Genomic DNA, 17,183 nt, shown 5'->3' on the forward strand with positions numbered 1-17,183 from the left:
AAATGTTAAAAAAGAACCCGCATTTACCACCTCGTCTGGCAGCTCATTCCGTACTCCCACCACTCTCTGTGTGAAGAAGCCCCCACTAATGTTCCCTTTAAACTTTCCCCCCCTCACCCTTAACCCATGTCATCTGGTTTTTTTCTCCCCTTGCCTCAGTGGAAAAAGCCTGCTTGCATTCACTCTATCTATACCCATCATAATTTTATATACCTCTATCAAATCTCCCCTCATTCTTCTACGCTCCAGGGAATAAAGTCCTAACTTATTCAACCTTTCTCTGTAACTGAGTTTCTCAAGTCCCGGCGACATCCTTGTAAACCTTCTCTGCACTCTTTCAACCTTATTTATATCCTTCCTGTAATTTGGTGACCAAAACTGAACACAATACTCCAGATTCGGCCTCACCAATGCCTTATACAACCTCATCATAACATTCCAGCTCTTATACTCAATACTTTGATTAATAAAGGCCAATGTACCAAAAGCTCTCTTTACGACCCTATCTACCTGTGACGACACTTTTAGGGAATTTTGTATCTGTATTCCCAGATCCCTCTGTTCCACTGCACTCCTCAGTGCCTTACCATTAACCCTGTATGTTCTACGTTGGTTTGTCCTTCCAACGTGCAATACCTCACACTTGTCTGTATTAAACTCCATCTGCCATTTTTCAGCCCATTTTTCCAGCTGGTCCAAGTCCCTCTGCAAGCTCTGAAAACCTTCCTCACTGTCTACTACACCTCCAATCTTTGTATCATCAGCAAACTTGCAGATCCAATTTACCACATTATCATCCAGATCATTGATATAGATGACAAATAACAATGGATCCAGCACTGATCCCTGTGGCACACCACTAGTCACAGGCCTCCACTCAGAGAAGCAATTCTCTACCACCACTCTCTGGCTTCTTCCATCAAGTCAATGTCTAATCCAATTTACCACCTCTCCATGTATACCTAGCAACTGAATTTTCCTAACTAACCTCCCATGAGGGACCTTGTCAAAGGCCTTACTGAAGTCCATGTAGACAATATCCACTGCCTTCCCTTCATCCACTTTCCTGGTAACCTCCTCGAAAAACTCCAACAGATTGGTCAAACATGACCTACCACGCACAAAGCCATGTTGACTCTCCCTAATAAGCCCCTGTCTATCCAAATGCTTGTAGATTCTGTCTCTTAGTACTCCCTCCAATAACTTACCTACTACTGACGTTAAACTCACCGGCCTATAATTTCCCGGATTACTTTTCGATCCTTTTTTAAACAACGGAACAACATGAGCCACTCTCCAATCCTCTGGCACTTCACCCGTAGACAGCGACATTTTAAATATTTCTGCCAGGGCCCCCGCAATTTCAACACTAGTCTCCTTCAAGGTCCGAGGGAACACTTTGTCAGGTCCCGGGGATTTATCCACTTTAATTTTCCTCAAGACAGCAAGCACCTCCTCCTTTTCAATCTGTACAGTTTCCATGGTCTCACTACTTGATTCCCTCAATTCCATAGATTTCATGCCAACTTCCTTAGTAAATACAGACGCAAAAAATGTATTTAAGATCTCCCCCATTTCCTTTGGTTCTGCACAAAGCCGACCACTCTGATCTTCAAGAGGACCAATTTTATCCCTTACAATCCTTTTGCTCTTAATAGTAAAAGCTCTTTGGATTATCCTTCACTTTGACTGCCAAGGCAACCTCATGTCTTCTTTTAGCCCTCCTGATTTCTTTCTTAAGTATTTTCTTGCACTTCTTATACTCCTCAAGCACCTGATTTACCCCCTGTTTCTATACATTTCATACAACTCCCTCTTCTTCTTTATCAGAGTTGCAATATCCCTTGAGAACCAAGGTTCCTTATTCCTATTCAATTTGCCTTTAATCCTGACAGGAACATACAAACTCTGCACTCTCAAAATTTCCCCTTTGAAGGCTTCCCACCTACCAATCACATCTTTGCCAGAGAACAACCTGTCCCAATCCACGCTTTTTAGATCCTTTCTCATTTCTTCAAATTTGGCCTTCTTCCAGTTCAGAACCTCAACCCTAGGACCAGATCTATCCTTGTCCATGATCAAATTGAAACTAATGGTGTTATGATCACTGGAACCAAAGTGCTCCCCTGCACAGACTTCTGTCACTTGCCCTAATTCGTTACCCAACAGGAGATCCAATATTGCATCCCCTCTAGTTGGTCCCTCTATATATTGATTTAGAAAACTTTCCTGAACACATTTTACAAACTCTAAACCATCTAGACCCCTAACAGTATGGGAGTCCCAATCAATGTATGGAAAATTAAAATCCCCTACCACCACAACTTTATGTTTCCTGCAGTTGCCTGCTATTTCTCTGCAGATTTGCTCTTCCAAGTCTCGTTGACTATTGGGTGGTCTGTAATACAATCCCACTAATGTGGCCATACCTTTCCTGTTTCTCAGCTCCACCCATAAGGACTCAGTAGACAAGCCCTCTAATCTGTCCTGCCTAAGCACTGCTGTAATATTTTCCCTAACAAGCAATGCTACTCCCCCACCTTTCATTCCTCTGCCTCGATCACATCTGAAACATCGGAACCCTGGAATATTAAGCTGCCAGTCCTGCCCCTCCTGTAGCCAAGTTTCACTAATTGCTACAACATCATAATTCCACGTGTCAATCCACGCCCTCAACTCATCCGCCTTCCCCGCAATACTCCTAGCATTGAAATATATACACCTCAGAAGATTTTTACCACCACTCACAACCTTTCTATCAGCGGATTTGCTTAAACTTTCAACATCGTTTATTTTCACCCCAGCCACACTATCAGCTCTGGCACTCTGGTTCCCATCCCCCAGCAAATCTAGTTTAAAGCCTCCCCAATAGCACTAACAAACCTCCCTGAAAGGATATTGGTCCCCCTGTGGTTCAAGTGTAACCCGTCTCTCTTTTACAGGTCCCACCTGCCCCAGAAGAGGTCCCAATGATCCTGAAATCTGAAACCTTGCCCCCTACACCAGTTCCTCAGCCACTTGTTCCTCCTCCAGAGCATCCTATTCCTACCCTCACTGGCACCTAGCACAGGTAGCAATCCTGAGATTACCACCCTTGACTCTAAAATTTCTTCATTTATTTGGCAGAATAAGAATCCGAGACTGGGTAAAATACATTTACAGAAAGCTAAGAGAGATGGAGGTTTAGCATTACCTAACTTTAGATTTTATTATTGGGCTATTAATATTCGACATATGAAATTTTGGTTACTTGACCGGGATATACTATCTATTCCTAAATGGGTAGCATTGGAATTACAATCTGTTCAGGGTTATACACTTGGTTCTATTTTAGGTTCATCTCTTCCTTTTGATTCGAAACGCCTTAAGCAGGTCTCTAACCCGATCGTTAAATATGCTTTGCGTATTTGGTTTCAATTCAGAAAATTTTTTGATCTTAATCAATTCGGGTTAGCGATTCCTATTTTAGGTAACATATTTTTTCCTCCCTCTTTTACGGATCGCGCTTTTCAAACTTGGAAGACTAAGGGTATTTTACGGTTTTTGGATTTATTTTTAGATGGTTCCCTTATGTCTTTTGAACAATTATCTAATAAATATAACCTATCAAGAATACATTTTTTTTAGATATTTACAAGTTAGAAATTTTCTAAGTACTATACTTCCTTCCTTTCCAATGCTTCCTCCTATATATATTTTAGATTCGATAATTAACCTTAATCCATGTCAGAAAGGTGCATCGGCTATGATTTATAATATTATTATGAAACTCAGGAAAGCTCCATTTGATAAGATTAGGGTAGATTGGGAACAGGAATTGGGGCTTACCATTTCTGTAGATGATTGGGGGCAGATTTTACAATTAGTTAATACTTCCTCTATTTGTGCTAAACATTCCCTAATTCAATTTAAAGTGGTGCATAGAGCACATATGTCCAAAGATAAGTTAGCGCGTTTTTACTCGCATATTAATCCTTTCTGTGATAGATGTTCGGGGCAGATAGCCTCTTTAACTCATATGTTTTGGTCTTGCCCTACTTTGGAAACTTTTTGGAGAGATATTTTCAATATTATTTCTAAGGTATTAAATATAGATATCTCTCCTCACCCTATTACTGCTATCTTTGGACTACCTAAAATTTCTAGTAATCTTTCCCCTTCAGCCCGTAGAATGATTGCATTTCTTACTTTAATGGCGAAAAGATGTATTTTACAACATTGGAAAGAGCTTAATGCTCCAACTACCTTTTTTTGGTTTTCTCAGACGATTTTATGTTTGAATCTGGAGAAAATTAGAAGTAACCTTTATGATTCTTCATTTAAATTTGAACAGATTTGGGGACCTTTTATTCGATATTTTCATTTAATGTAATATTTACCCTTCTTGTTTTTTTTCATTGTTTTAATGGAGGTCAGGATTGAGGACGTGATTTTAAGTTTAACTCTGTTTGGTTTCTAGTTAGCCCATTGCTTTGCTTTGCTTTTAGTTAGTTGCACGGTGGGTTTTTTTTTGGGTTTTTTTTTCTTTTTTTCCATTGATATATATAAAATCTAGTATACTATTATGTTATTTTGGTTTCTTATGCTTAAATTACATTGTTTGTAGTATTTTCTTTTTGGTATTGTTATCTTTTGGAATTTTATTATACTTTAACATTGTATTAATGTTTATATGGCTTACCTTTTTTGTATACTTACTCAATAAAAAGATTTAAAAAGAAAGAGATTACCACCCTTGAGGTCCTGCTTTTCAACTTCCTACCTAGCTCTCTATACTCACTGTCCAGGACCTCTTCACTCTTCCTTGCTATGTCATTGGTACCGATGTGCACCACGACATCTGGCTGGTCACCCTCCCACTTCAGAATGTCATGCAATCAATCAGGGACATCCTTGACCCTGGCACCTGGGAGGCAACAAACCATCCTGGATTCTCTGTCATGATCACAGAACCTTCTATCTGCACCTCTAACTATCGAGTCCCCTATCACTACCGCTCTCCTCCTTTTCCCCCCTCCCTTCTGCACTGCAGAGCCAGACTCAGTGCCAGAGATCCGGCTACTGCAGCTAGTCCCAGGTAACTCATCCCCCCCAACAGTATCCAATGCGGTATACTTGTTGTTGAGGGGAATGGCCACAGGGGAACCCTGCTCTGCCTGTCCTTTCCTCTTCCCTCGCCTGACAGTGACCCAATTTCCTGTCCTCTGCTCCTTTGGCGTAACTACCTCCCTGTAGCTACTATCTATAATCTCCTCATTCTCCCAAATGATCCGGAGGTCATCCAGCTCCTGCTTCAGTTCCCTAACGCGGTTTGTCAGGAGCTGCAGCTGGATGCACTTCTTGCAGGTGTCGTTGTCGGGGATACCGGAGGGCTCCCTGACTTCCCACATCCTGCAAGAGGAGCATTCCAACATCCTGCCTGGCATTCTCTCTGCACTAAACAATCTGAACAGAAAACTTACCGGAACCTACCCTGGCCTCTGCCTGTTCTCGCCAAAGCCGAAGATTGACAGAGGTTAGCTGATCTCAGCCAGGGTTATGGGTGTGCTCCTGGCTATGTGTACTTGTGGAAAAAAGCACTTCTGTGGACACTGAGTGAAGAAGGAACTGACTCATTATTACAGATCTTGCTTGTATTCGTGTCCCCCTCCAAACATAAAGTTTGACCTCAGAAACCCACAGGAAAGGAAGAAATGGGAGACAGGAAACAAGTTGTCTAGTGTTGCTGGAAAAGAATAAAATATTACTTGTGAATCTTCATAACCTGCCAGCTTGAATTACATACCTTCACTGTTAGATTTTCACAAAAAGCATTCCAACTTTTGCTTTGCTGTTGTCTTGTAATGTCGCTTGCAGAGTAATGGCATATGAAAGTTTGCCATTGAAAATTTAAGTCCTGCATTTAAAAGCACAGCTACCTCTTTAATTTGGTGGGCTGGGTGGAGATACGTCTCTGCTAAAGGAGGTGTAAGACTCTCCTTCCCTCCGCTGGCCTGCAGGTCACGCTTGGGCAAAGTGTAGCACCTGCTTAGCCCCCAGTCACGTGAAGCCATGGGAGCAGATGGTGCATGGTCGTACGAGCAGCTGGTACATATCACAAGCCCTGGTTATGCGACCACTGACGCCAGGCAAACAATCTCTGAAGGGTATTGATAATGGTGGGGTCACCCGTCTTTTAAAGACACTGCCCAGAAGAAGGCAATGGCAAACCACATCTGTAGAAAAATTTGCCAAGAACAATCATGGTCAAAAAAACCATGATCACCCACGTCATATGACACAGAACATAATGTTGATGACCTCTGTAATAATATGATGATAAAACAACACCAATCAACCTTGCTTGGCCAGAGAAAGAAAAAAATGATGCATTCCTAGATATATTAGTTGGTTCTAGATATTTTAAAAAAATTATTTCTTATTTTTCATTTCTTTGACATTCTTGCATTTCTCCATCAATCTCTAGATCTGATTTGTATAGAAGATGAAATAATGCCCCTGCCATTCACCAAGGTCTCAGATACAAGCTTACTCTTCCAAACTACAGTACAAAAGATTTAGATTCTAAAGGAAGAAAGTAGATTAAATTTACATATTGTTATTTACCCCCCTCCCCCAACTATGGTATGAGTAAGGAGATGGTACGGGAGGGAGGGCTTCAGATTTTTGGATCATTGGTCTCTCTTCCAGTGAAAGTGGTAGCTGCACAGAAGAGATGGTTTGCACCTTAACTGGAGGGGAACTAATATCCTTGTGTGAAATTTTACTAGTGCTGCACGGGGCTAGGGGTTACATAGAAACATAGAAAACCTACAGCAAAATACAGGCCCTTGGGCCCACAAAGTTGTGCCGAACATGTCCCTACCTTAGAAATTACTAGGCTTACCCATAGCCCTCTACTTTTCTAAGCTCCATGTACCTATCCAAAAGTCTCTTAAAAGACCCTATTGTATCTGCCTCCACCACCGTTGCCAGCAGCCCATTCCACACACTCACCACTCACTGCATAAAAAACTTACCCCTGACATCTCCTCTGTACCTACTCCCAAGCACCTTAAACCTGTGCCTTCTTGTGGCAGCCATTTCAGCCCTGGGAAAAAGCCTCTGACTATCCACATGATCAATGCCTCTCATCATCTTATACACCTCTATCAGGTCACCTCTCATCCTCCGTCGCTCCAAGGAGAAAAGACTGAGTTCACTCAACCTGTTTTCATAAGGCATGCTCCCCAATCCAAGCAACATCCTTGTAAATCTCCTCTGCACCCTTTCTATGGTTTCCACATCCTTCCTGTAGTGAGGCGACCAGAACAGAGCACAGTACTCCAAGTGGGGTCTGACCAGGGTCCTATATAGCTGCAACGTTACCTCTCGGCTCCTAAATTCAATTCCACGATTGATGAAGGCCAATACACCATATGCCTTCTTAACCACAGAGTCAACCTGCGCAGCTGCTTTAAGCGTCCTATGGACTCGGACCCCAAGATCCCTCTGATCCTCCACACTGCCAAGAGTCTCACCATTAATACTGTATTCTGCCATCATATTTGACCCACCAAAATGAACAACTTCACACTTATGAACTTCATCTGCCACTTCTCAGCCCAGTTTTGCATCCTATCAATGTCCCGCTGCAACCTCTGACAGCCCTCCACACTATCCACAACACCTCCAACCTTTGTGTCATCAGCAAACTTACTAACTCATCCCTCCACTTCCTCATCCAGGTCAATTATAAAAATCATGAAGAGTGAGGGTCCCAGAACAGATCCCTGAGGCTCGCCACTGGTCACCGACCTCCATGCAGAATATGACCCGTCTATAACCACTCTTTGCCTTCTGTGGGCAAGCCAGTTCTGGATCCACAAAGCAATGTCCCCTTGGATCCCATGCCTCCTTGCTTTCTCAATAAGCCTTGCATGGGGGTGCCTTATAGGCATAGGGTTAAACTAGAGCTGCAGGGGGATGGGAAGCAGAGTCCCAGAACAGATAGTGGAGTGGTTGTGGAGAAAGATGTTGTTAAACATACTCACACAGTCAGGAATTGAAAGGTTGAACATGATGGGACTAATGATCTGAGGTGAGTATATTTCCATGCAAGGAGTATTGTAGGAAAGGCAGATGAGCTCTGGGCATGGATCAGCATGTGGAATTATGACATTTTAAACATTGATGAGATCTGGCTGCAGGACTGGCAGCTCAATGTTCCAGGGTTCCGTTGTTTCAGACATGACAGAGCGAGTGGGATTAAAGGGAGGGGTGCGGCTTTACTAGTCAGGGAAAATGTCACTGCAGTGCTCAGACAAGACAAACTGGAGAAGCTTGTCTAAAAAAGGTTATATTGGTGGAAATGAATAAGAAAGGGAAGACCACTTTACTGGGATTATGTTAACATAGAACATAGAACATAGAACATAGAATAGTACAGCACCAGTACAGGCCCTTCTGCGCACAATGTTGTGCCGACCCTCAAACCCTGCCTCCCATATAAGCCCCCACCTTAGATTCCTCCATATACCTGTCTAGTAGTCTCTTAAATTTCACTAGTGTATCTGTCTCCACTACTGACTCAGGCAGTGCATTCCACGCACCAACCACTCTCTGAGTAAAAAACCTTCCTCTAATATCCCCCTTGAACTTCCCACCCCTTACCTTAAAGCCATGTCCTCTTGTATTGAGCAGTGGTACCCTGGGGAAGAGGCGCTGGCTATCCACTCTATCTATTCCTCTTATTATCTTGTACACCGCTGTCTTATAGACCATCCAATAGTCAGCGGGACTTAGAGGAGCCGATTTGTAGAGAGATTGCAGACTGTGACAGCAAGTGATTTTTAACTTGCCACAAACTGCAAAGATGCTAAATGGAATAGTTTGTCAAATGTGTTCAGAATTTTTTTTCTTAATCAGTATGTAGAAGTCCCAGCTAGAGAGTGTATGATACTAGATCTCCTATTAGGGAAGAAGACAGGGAGGTTTAAAACGTTTGTGTAGGGGAACACTTTGCATCGAGCGATAATGCCATTAGTTTCAAGATAATTATGAAGGAGGATAGGGCTGGTTCTTGGGTCGAGATTCTAAATCGGAGAAAGGACAATTTTGATGGTATCAGAAAGGATCTGGCAAGTGTGGAATGGGACAGGTTGTTTTCTGTCAAAGGTGCACTTGGTAAGTGGGAGGCCTTCAAAAGTGAAATTTTGAGAGTCGAGCTTGTATGTTCCTGTCAGAATGAAAGGCCAGGATAACAGGTTCAGGGAAAAAGGATAGCAAGGGACAAAATTGGTCCTCTGGAAGTTCAGGATGGTAATCTATAGGTGGAGCTGAAAGAAATGGAGAGATCTTAAATAGATTTTTTGCATCAGTATTAACTCAGGAGATGGACACAGAGTCTATAGAAGTGAGGCAAAGCGGCATCAACTTCATAGATCCTATACAGATTACAGTAGAGGAGGAGGCATTTGCTATCTTGAAGCAAATTAGGGTGGATAGATCACCAGGGCCTAACAAGGTGTTCCCTTGGACCCTGTGGGAGGCTAATGCAAAACCCGCAGGGGCCCTAGCTGAGGTAAATATGTGCTCAGTAGCAGGTGAGGTGCCGGAGGATTGGAGGGTCGCTAACGTTGTTCTGCTGAAAGGCTCTGTAAATAAGCTGGGAAATTAATCAGTAGTAGGAAAGTTATTGGGAGGTATTCTAAAGGTCTGGATATCTAAGTATTTGAATAGATAGAGACTGATTAGGAATAGTCAACGTGGCTTTGTGTGTGGTAGGTCACATCCAACCAACCTTTTAGAGTTTTTCAAGGATATTAACAGGGAAGTTGATGAAGGCAAGGTAGCGGATGTTGTCTACATGGACTTTAGCAAGGTCTTTGACAAGGTCCCACAAGGCTGTTGGTCCAGAAGTTTCAGTCGGTTAGCATTCAGTATGAGGTAGTCAATTGGATTAGGCATTGGTTTTGCAGGAGAAGCCACAGAATAGTGGTGTATGGTTGCCTTTCAGACTGGAGGCCTGTAACTAGTGGTGTGTGATAGGGATCAGTGCTGGATTAGTTATTGTTTGTCATCCATATCAACAAACTGGACGACAATGTGGTTAACTGGATCAGCAAATTTGCGATGACACCAAGATTAAGAGTGTAGTGGACTTCTAGGAAGACTATCAAAGCTTGCAGCAGGATCTGGAACAGTGGGAAAAATGGGCTGAAAAATACGGTTGGAATTTAATGCAGACAAGTGTGAGATGTTGCACTTTGGGAGAACCAGCCAGGATAGGTCTTACACAGCGAACAGTAGGGCACGGAGGAGTTCAGTAGAACAGAGGGATATGGGAATACAGGTCCATAATTCAATGGAAGTGGTGTCACTGATAGATAGGATTGTAAAGAAAGCTTTTGGCACATTGGCCTTCATAAATCAGAGTACTGAGTACAGGAGATGGGATGTTATATTGAAGTTGTATAAGACATTGGTGAGACCTAATTTGGAGTATTGTGTGCAGTTTTAGTCACCTACCTGCAGGAAAGAAGTCAATAGGATTGAAAGAGTGCAGAGAAAATTTGCAAGACTGCTGCCAATGACTTGAGGACCCGAGTTATAGGGAGAGATTAAATAGGTTTGGACTTTATTCCCTAGAACGTAGAAGATTGAGGAGAGATTTGATAGGTATACACAACTATGAGGGCTATCAATAAGGTAAATGCAAGCAGGCTTTTTTCTACTGAAGTGCAGTGAGACTAGAACTAAAGGTCATGTGTTAAGGGTGAAAGGTGAAATATTTAAGGGGAACCTGAGGGGGCACTTCTTCACTCAGAGAGAGGTGAGAGTGTGGAACTGGCTGCCAGTGGAAGTGGTGGATGTGGGTTCTATTTCAACATTTAAGAAAAATTTGATTAGGTTCCTGCATGGCAGGGGTATGGAGAGCTATGATCTGGGTGCAGGTCAATGGGGTTAGGCAGATTAATAATTCATCGTGGACTAGATGGGCCAAAGGGCCTGTTTCTGTGACTCAGTGACTCAATGACTTCCATCCAGACAATGTGTCTTGCAGAAAGATTTTGAATAATTTTAACTTCGTACTAACTTTCAAACATTAAATAAATTCAGATCATCCTTTTGGTTACCAGGTAAATGTAACTTCTGCTAATTGTTATATTAATCATTTTATTTGTCATTTAATACAGAAAATACTTTTGCTCTTCAGGGACTCATCCTGAAAGTGTACCTTATTTGAATGAGAATGGGGCAACATCCCTTGTCCCAGAAGAGAAGAAGGCAGGTTACACTCAATGTAACCCCCATCCTTTCGACAAAGAAGAAGCAGAGTTTTACTACGTAAAAGGACATGTCCTTCCAGTAGAATCTGGTAGTAAAAACTTAATTATTCCATGCCATGAATTTAAATCTTTCCAATCTGCTGCCCAGAGAAATGACTTTGAACAGGAAGTAAAATTTGCAAAGGAAGTTATAAAGTTCGCTGCAGCTTGCATGAACTGCAGAACCAACGGGACAATTCACTTTGGAGTTGAGGATGGTGGGGCATATAAACACGGCGAGATACTGGGTGTTCCTGTGCCAAAACGAGAACTTTTTGTTAAGGCACGAGACAAGTACATCAAGAAATGCTTTTTCCAAAAGCATCACCCCCATGCCGAACATTCCATTCGTCCGCCAAGATTTGTTGAGGTCATTGGTGAAGATTCTGGAGAGCAACACTTTGTTATTGAAGTTGATGTTGTTCCATCGTTATCATGGGTAAAAGATAAATTCTTCCCAGTGAAGATTCCAGATTTACACAAATCTACAAATAACCAAATAGAATATTCCCATCGATCCTGCTATACAAGAGAAGGGGCAGCTTCTGAAAAAATCCACAAAATGCCCGAGTATTTCCGGGACTGGGATTTTGCCAGAGAAAAAGCAGAGCGTGAAGAAGAGCTCTTCAGAGATGATGTGTACAGGAAACTGTCTGAACTGTTTACAAGTATCAAGAAACACATGAACAGTAAAATAAAGTACATTCTAGTCATTGACAGTTGTGAGAACAATTTGGAGAATCTTGGCTTTTTGTTAAAAATGAATTTTTTTTGTATTTTTGATTTTGACCCCAATTCCAGTACACGAGGTTTATTCAGTCTGCAGTCCAAAGCCAAACCTTATTCCTTGGAAGAGTGCATCACCGAAACAGGTTCATTGACCGATGAAATAAAGACAAATTCCTTTCATCAAACCAGCTGGATATTTTGCAACAGGCAAAACAGTAATGGGCAGCACAACACTTTCAATACTACGTCCTGCAGGGAGATGAGAATGGAGCATCTAGCAAACGTTGTATCACAGATCTGCGGTGCAGTCCTTCCACCAGGATCATTTGAAGTGCTTTTTCTTCTGCTCTCACAAGCAAATCAGACACTAGCAGAGACATTTCATGAGTTCTACACTAGAATGAATGGCAGGAATATAAGATGCATTGTGGAAGACAGGGAAAATTACAAACGATGGAAAGAAGTTTTAGATCCTGAAAATATTAGGAACATCCACAACCTGAGTATAGTGGGAACAAAGATTAGCCATTTAGACAATATGATTCAGATCATTCAGTCTTCCTGGCCAACTGTTAAGCAGTTGCTTAATGACGACACTAATTATGAAGACCTGCTGCCTTATCTTGAAGTGCTGAGGTCAACTGACTGCAGTTGGGAGGATGTTGACCCAGACGATGAGGAATGGCAGAAAGAAATCAGAGATAAGGAAATGCGCTTTTACAAAGGTGGCAAAGTCAACTGGATGAACTTCTGGTTTGCTGATAATAAATACTGTGGGGAAATTATAAAAAGAGACGCATATGAAAAAGTGGAATCTCATCTGAATTCTTTGCTAGAGACAGCAACTTCAGCAGAGTCAGTGACCATCGTGACGATAAGCCACATGCCTGGCAGTGGAGGAAGTACTGTGGCTCGTCACATCCTCTGGGACTTCAGGAAGAGAGTTCGGTGTGCAACAGTTAACATAATACACCCTGCAAAAACTGTCTGTGAGCACGCTGTTAAACTACAGAAGAATGAAGGGGATAGGGAGCAGTTACCAGTGCTCCTACTCGTTGAAGACTGTGATGATGAGTACATTGAAGAACTGAAGATCAATCTGACACGAGCAGTTATTGATTATTCTTCAAAACCAAGCTTCATTCTGCTACACTGCAAGAGATATAAATCTGCAGAAGCACTGAACGATAGACCTGCAACTGCGAAGGTTCATTACGTGTTATCAGAGAACGAAAAGATGCAGTTCGGGAAAAAACTGGACGCCCTCAAAGAGCTGTATGAAGAAAATTCAATTCTCACATTTGCTCTAATGACCAAGGAATTCAATCGAGAATACCTTACCAAATGTGTGAATGAACTTCTGGGAAGTATTGGTCAGACATCCTGTGGTCTTCAGTTAATTCGTTGCATTGCATTGCTAAATTATTACGTCGGGGATTCATACATGACTGTGTCTCAGTGTGAGGCATTCATAAATCGATGTGTACAAGGAAAATGTGAACAGCACGTTACTTTTCAGAGCATGTTGAATGGAACGGCAGCCTGTTTATTTGAAGAAGTGACAGAAATCTCTAGTGTTCGAATAGTGCACTGTAAAGTCGCAGAAGAAATACTGAATCCGATGAGGTGCTCTCAATCTCAGAGTAGCACTGCTGCCAGACTCCTCGAGGAAAGTACTTTTACCAAGCATTATGCTGCCATAAAAGTTGATGGATTCATCAGGCATTTGTTTGTTCAAAGAAAGGATCACATGGAAAGAGCCAAACTGTCTTTCTCTTCCTTCATTACACACGTATCACAAAATGAGAGTAAAATGGCCGCTATAGAGATTCTGATCAAAGCCTGTAAGTGTTTTAATGAGGATGCATTCGTGATTCAGCAACTTGTTAGGTTCTTGTGCAAAGAGAAGAAGTTTGAACAGGCTGAGAACTGGGTGGAAAGGGCTAGGAGTTTGGCACCATCCAATTCTTATATTTTACACACTGAGGGGGAAATGTATAACAAATGGCTTCGCTCAGAGTTCAGTATACCATACCTAACTAAACAAAACAGACCTCCATGCGTATTTTCAAAGGCAATAAAGATGGGATTGAAGGCAATTGATGCTTTTCAGAATTCCCAGGAAGCATCCAAGTTAGAGAATGAATGGAATAATGCAGGCTGCTTCGGTGAGATAGATGTAGGGTGTTATATTGTGAATTTTATGTCTGAGCTGGACATATTTAAATACAGAAATGGGTGCTACATGAACCTGGTGAAGTATTTACTGACAGATTGGATCCCAGAAGGAATGGATGACACATTGGGTGGGTTACATGAAAAATTAAAGATGTTGCATGATAACATTTGGAAAACAATGGAATCAATTTATGAATATATAGCCTATTTCCATCCTGACCGACCAGCTGAAGAAAGGCTTCCTGAAGAGAAATACTTTGAGAAATTAATTAAGAATGAAAAACAATTCTCATCATTCTTCACAAACATAAATGACAATTTGCTGAGACAAGAAAATATGGAACATTTGCTGCCCAAGTTAAAAAACCACAACATTCATTTCTTGGGTGGTGGCAGATTCATGAATATTTTTTCCCTAGATTCTACAAATTGTTTACAAATAATAGAATTGTGTACCAATCGACAGGCAGATTGTAACAAAAGTGAACTAGAAAATTATGTTTTATCACATATTGCACTGGCTGTCAAAAAGCATCCAGCAGCTATTTCTAAAGCAGAACTTTGCGAATTGTGTGAAATGTGTGCTTCAGATGAGTCTCCCATTCCATACTTCATACAGGTGTTATTGTACTGGCCAGAAACCAACGCTGAGAGTGCCGGTGGAGACGAAGAGTGTTTAATTGATGCATTAACCTCCATGAACAGACTGTACAAGAACAAAATAAAGGATTCGCCAACTAGGAAAATGTCCACCTACCCTCACTTTTTCCTTGGACCTGGAAATGGCTTTCAGAGGTTTATCCACAACAGACGGAGGGAACGTAATGATGGGGTGTATGCATGGAAACGACTTCGTGTCAAGCTACAACGCATCGAGGGCTACATTGAAAACCAAAAACTTTACATTCAAGGCCATTCTGGTGAAAGTAATATTCCTGTCCATTGTGGTCCCAAATATGTGATACCATCCGAGAGAAAAAGAGTTTTATTCTATTTGGGATTTACATTGCGGGGCTGTGTTGCCTACGATATTCAGAAAGTGTCTGAAGATCATTAGACCAGCAATCAGAGTTTTGGATCACTGATCTATTGACATGAGTTCAAATCTCACCACGGCAGATGGGGATTTAATTTTAATGATTAAATAAAGCTATAATGTTTTAAAAATAAAACTACCTTCAGACCAGTAGCCACTAAATTACAATCTAAGTCAGTAATTTTCTTTATGGAATGAAATCTGCTGATCTTACCCGGTCTGAGCTCCATGTGATGTCGCTGACTCTTAGCTGGAAAACAAATACTGTTGTTCCTTGCAGATGAATAAAGCAAATAATATTTTGGGGTTTCACGAAGAGTTCATCCTGATGTGGACACCGAGGGTCAAATATACAATGTAATAAAGGGAGCCATGTAAGGTCATTGAAACTACTGTCAGGATGTGACACATTATCCCTCTGGATTTAGATTATAATCCTTGTAAAATTTTCACAATGCCTTTGTGAACAACAGGACCTAAAATTAAAAACAGAGAATTGCTCCTGGTTTAACCTAATAAATGTGGCTGGTACTGTAGGAACCATGTATCTATTTTCTGCATCTCTGTATTGTATCTTGCGTTGCACATATTATTATGGGTTATAGTCATTTGTCACTTTTTGTGCTGTTAGTTTAGTTTAGGTAGAGACTGAGTAGGGGTTGGATTTTTTTGTTGACCACTAATTCCACAAACTTTGTTAGTATTGTTGATTTTGCTATCACTATTGCTATTTTTGATTGTTTGTCTTTACTGGTTTCATAATAAAGGATCAAATGTACTTTATTTTGACTTGGAACTCAAATATCTGGAAGCGCGTCATACATGTCAATTCCCTCACTTGGTCTCTCAGTGGTTTTAGTTCATTTCTTTCAAGTAGTCGCTACAGGTAGTAATCTATATTAACAAATCATAGATAGGTGATATGGGGCTGGATGGAGTGTAGTAAATGTATGACAAAAATTTCATTGCAAAACTGATAAGCATGAGCAATAACTCTTCGAATTTTATCTCTGAAATCCTATCTACAAATTAGACTGCTGATTGTGGAAAAAATTCTGTAACCCTGAAGTCTTTATGAATTTGTAACTTTTGTAACATGTAATGTGTGCAAAATGGAATCTGTGTGATCCCAGAGTGCTTTACTAGTTTCCTGGTTTGGATGGAGGCTTACAAGAAGTCTGTGTGTGTTTTATATCAAGATGTATGTTTATGGCAGGAGTGTTTTGACAACAGAGGGAAAACAGCTGGTATGGAGGAAGAAGCCTCTAAAGACAAATGGACTGATTGAAGAGTAGATCCTAGGAACCAGAGACAGATGCAGATAACAAAGGAACATTATGGGATGGAATAACTTAATTATTGATCTCTGTAAAAGTATAAAAGTGGTTTGTTTTGAGCTGTCATATTGAAGCTACCTACCAACTTAACGTAAGGAGGTAGACTTTCCTTGCAAGTAAATAAAACACGCCTATAATTTAATCAACTCTGAATTTGTGGTAGTTTGTTACTGTATGTTAGAAGACCGAGCTGAATGTTACCTGATGTGAAAAAACAAAATAACGTGATTTTGTTTACTAATTGCTTAACAGCATTTTTAAAAGAAGAGTTTTATCATTACTTGTAGACTTGGAGTTGGGGAATTCCCCTTTACAATTTTGTACTTCTGTAGGAATTTATTGGTTTCCAAAATGTATTCTTTTTCAGATTAGTTTATAGTAGGTTGATTTATTAATGTCATGTTTATTCTGAATTTTATTCTAACTAACCTAATGTAATCTGAATAACAAAGTGATTTAATATTTTTGTTGTAATTTGTGCGTATGGCTCACAGCTCTGTAACCTATCTGTATACTGCGACTACATTGTCAGATAAGGAGCTTGGGATACTTCATAATAAAATGGGATTAATTTAGAAACTAATGATAGCTGTG

General features: G+C 41.0%; 1 protein-coding gene across 1 annotated transcript in view; it reads left to right on the forward strand.

Annotated features, from left to right (window-relative positions):
• Positions 1 to 17,145, forward strand: part of samd9l (sterile alpha motif domain containing 9 like) — a 24,883-nt gene extending 7,738 nt beyond the window's left edge. The window contains exon 4 of the mRNA XM_063030844.1: positions 11,198 to 17,145. Coding sequence (XP_062886914.1) covers positions 11,198 to 15,273 — 4,076 coding nt within the window. The 3' untranslated portion in view covers positions 15,274 to 17,145. The remainder of the gene's footprint in view (positions 1 to 11,197) is intronic.
• Positions 17,146 to 17,183: the final 38 nt, after the last annotated feature.

The sequence above is a fragment of the Mobula hypostoma genome, chromosome 22 (genome assembly GCF_963921235.1).
Source record: "Mobula hypostoma chromosome 22, sMobHyp1.1, whole genome shotgun sequence".
NCBI lineage: Eukaryota > Metazoa > Chordata > Chondrichthyes > Myliobatiformes > Myliobatidae > Mobula > Mobula hypostoma.